Below are 1,914 nucleotides of genomic sequence, written 5' to 3' on the forward strand. Positions count from 1 at the left end.
CTCCTCCTCCTCTGCACCATTCGGCTCCTTGTCACTTGGCCCTTCGGTGTCCGAGAACTCATCGGACACCTCCTCCTCTAGCTCATCTTCCTCGGCGTTCCCTTCGCTTCCCGGGTCCTCGGAATCGTTCCGATCGGGCTTCCCCTTCTCGAAACCGTCTCGGTTCAAACTGTCTGACCCGTCGCCACCTTCTCGTTGGTCATCGCCGGCGGCGGCGGCGTCTTCAAACTTCACGGGGCACCTCCGGTTCCTCTTGGACCTCCTGGCGGAAAACCCTCTGTCCAGCATGTTTAGCCCATGTTTTTTCCCCAAGAAGCGGGACTCTGTGCGTCTTGGCCAAATGGTTCTCCAAGGACTTCTTGTAACAGAAGTGTCTGCTGCAGAAGGTGCACCGATGGTCATCCGACAGCCGCCCGCCGGTCAACCCGCTCAGCGACTCCTCCGGGGGCGGCTGCTCCAGGCGCTGGGGCGGGAACGGGGGGTGGACGCCTTCGCTGTTGAGCAGCTTGACCGCATCGATGATGTCCAGGAACTTGGCGGCCTCGAGGACCAGGGGGATCTCGTACTGGGACACGAAGAACTCGGCCGTGTAGAGGAACTCCAGCAGGTGCCGGAAGACGGAGTGGGGGACGTGGTCCAGGATGACCACGTCCGTGCTGGGGTTCTTGCTCAGGCACGCGTGGAAGTAGCTGCTGCCCACGGCCACCACCACCTTGTGGGCGCTGAACTCCTTCCCTTCCACGATGATGAGCAGGTCGCAGAAGGACGGCTGCTTCTGCCGGTCGGCGTTCAGGTAGGTGAGCAGATTCCGGCGGTACTGCCAGGAGCTCAGGAGCTTCCTCTGATCGGGGGCGGCGGGAGGAGGCGGTGGTGGTGGCGGCGGCGGTGATGGGGGCAGGTCCCGGTAGCAGCGGAGAGCCTCTGGGGGGGTCGGTCTCGGGGCGGCGCGGGGGGCGTAGGTCAGCGGGTCCCGCGCCCCGGCGGCGACATGCCCCTCGGGGGGATCGCGGTGACAGCCCAGGCGGATCTTGTCGTCAAGGCTGAGAGTCGCCTTTCTCCTCTTCTTCATTGCAGGGCGACGGTTTCGGGGCGAGAAACTTCATCAAGTGGCTGGAGGGAGGTAGCAAGGGGAAAAAAATAAAATAAAATAAAAAACTAGATTGTCTTGGGTATCGGCTACCGGAGGGGCGTGCCCGAGGGCTTCGTGAGCTGCAAAAGAAGGGGAAAAAGCGTTAGATCCCAAACCCAAGCCCCTCGCCCCACCCGCCCCTCGGCCCTCCCGACCCGAAAGGACGGCCAGATCGCAGCGTCCACTCCCTCGGGGCTGAGACCTCAGGGCGGGGAGCCCCGCGGGCCGCGTCCGGGAGGACAACCCACAAAGGACCCGCGGGGGAAGCCCGGGCGCACGGGGCAGGAGGGGCGCCCGCGACCCCCGAGCGAGGGGGCAGGTGGGCGCGGGGCTGGTGACAATAAGGCCTGCGCCGCCGGGGCACCAAGTCCCCCCGATCACACGCTGTTGTGGGGCGGGTAAGGCTCCCCACTTTGGAGAATCAGCGCGCCCCGCGGCCGACACCGCCCCGCGGAGGCGCCACCCCCGGAGCGCGCCGCGCAGGACAAGCGGGGTCAACCTCCGGGACGACCCCGTCAGCACCGGCGCCTTCGCAGGCCCAGCCCCGGCGGGGACGGCGCGCTCGCCGGCGGCCAACCCGCTCCCGTCCCCACCCCGGGGTCCTCGGGCGAGCGCCCCGTAGAACCCTTACCGGGAACCCGGGGCTGCCCCGCTGGCTGCCGGCCGCCGCGCTCCACTCCCGGCGCGCTCGCTCCAGCGCCGACCCACTTCCGGGTTCAGCCCCCCTCCCTCGGCGTCGGCCCCACCGACCACGTCAACTGCGCGCGCCGCTGCCCAGCCGCCCC

At 67.8% G+C, this 1,914-nt stretch overlaps 1 protein-coding gene across 1 annotated transcript in view; it reads right to left on the minus strand.

The window, feature by feature from the left end:
* The window catches only part of ZBTB41 (zinc finger and BTB domain containing 41), a 22,026-nt gene extending 20,186 nt beyond the window's left edge, over positions 1 to 1,840 (minus strand). The window contains 3 exon segments of the mRNA XM_023746073.1: positions 4 to 321; positions 323 to 1,209; positions 1,761 to 1,840. Coding sequence (XP_023601841.1) covers positions 4 to 321; positions 323 to 1,069 — 1,065 coding nt within the window. The 5' untranslated portion in view covers positions 1,070 to 1,209; positions 1,761 to 1,840.
* Between the last annotated feature and the right edge of the window lie 74 nt (positions 1,841 to 1,914).

This window comes from Myotis lucifugus, unplaced genomic scaffold (assembly GCF_000147115.1).
Source record: "Myotis lucifugus unplaced genomic scaffold, Myoluc2.0 scaffold_625, whole genome shotgun sequence".
NCBI classification, from domain to species: Eukaryota; Metazoa; Chordata; class Mammalia; order Chiroptera; family Vespertilionidae; genus Myotis; species Myotis lucifugus.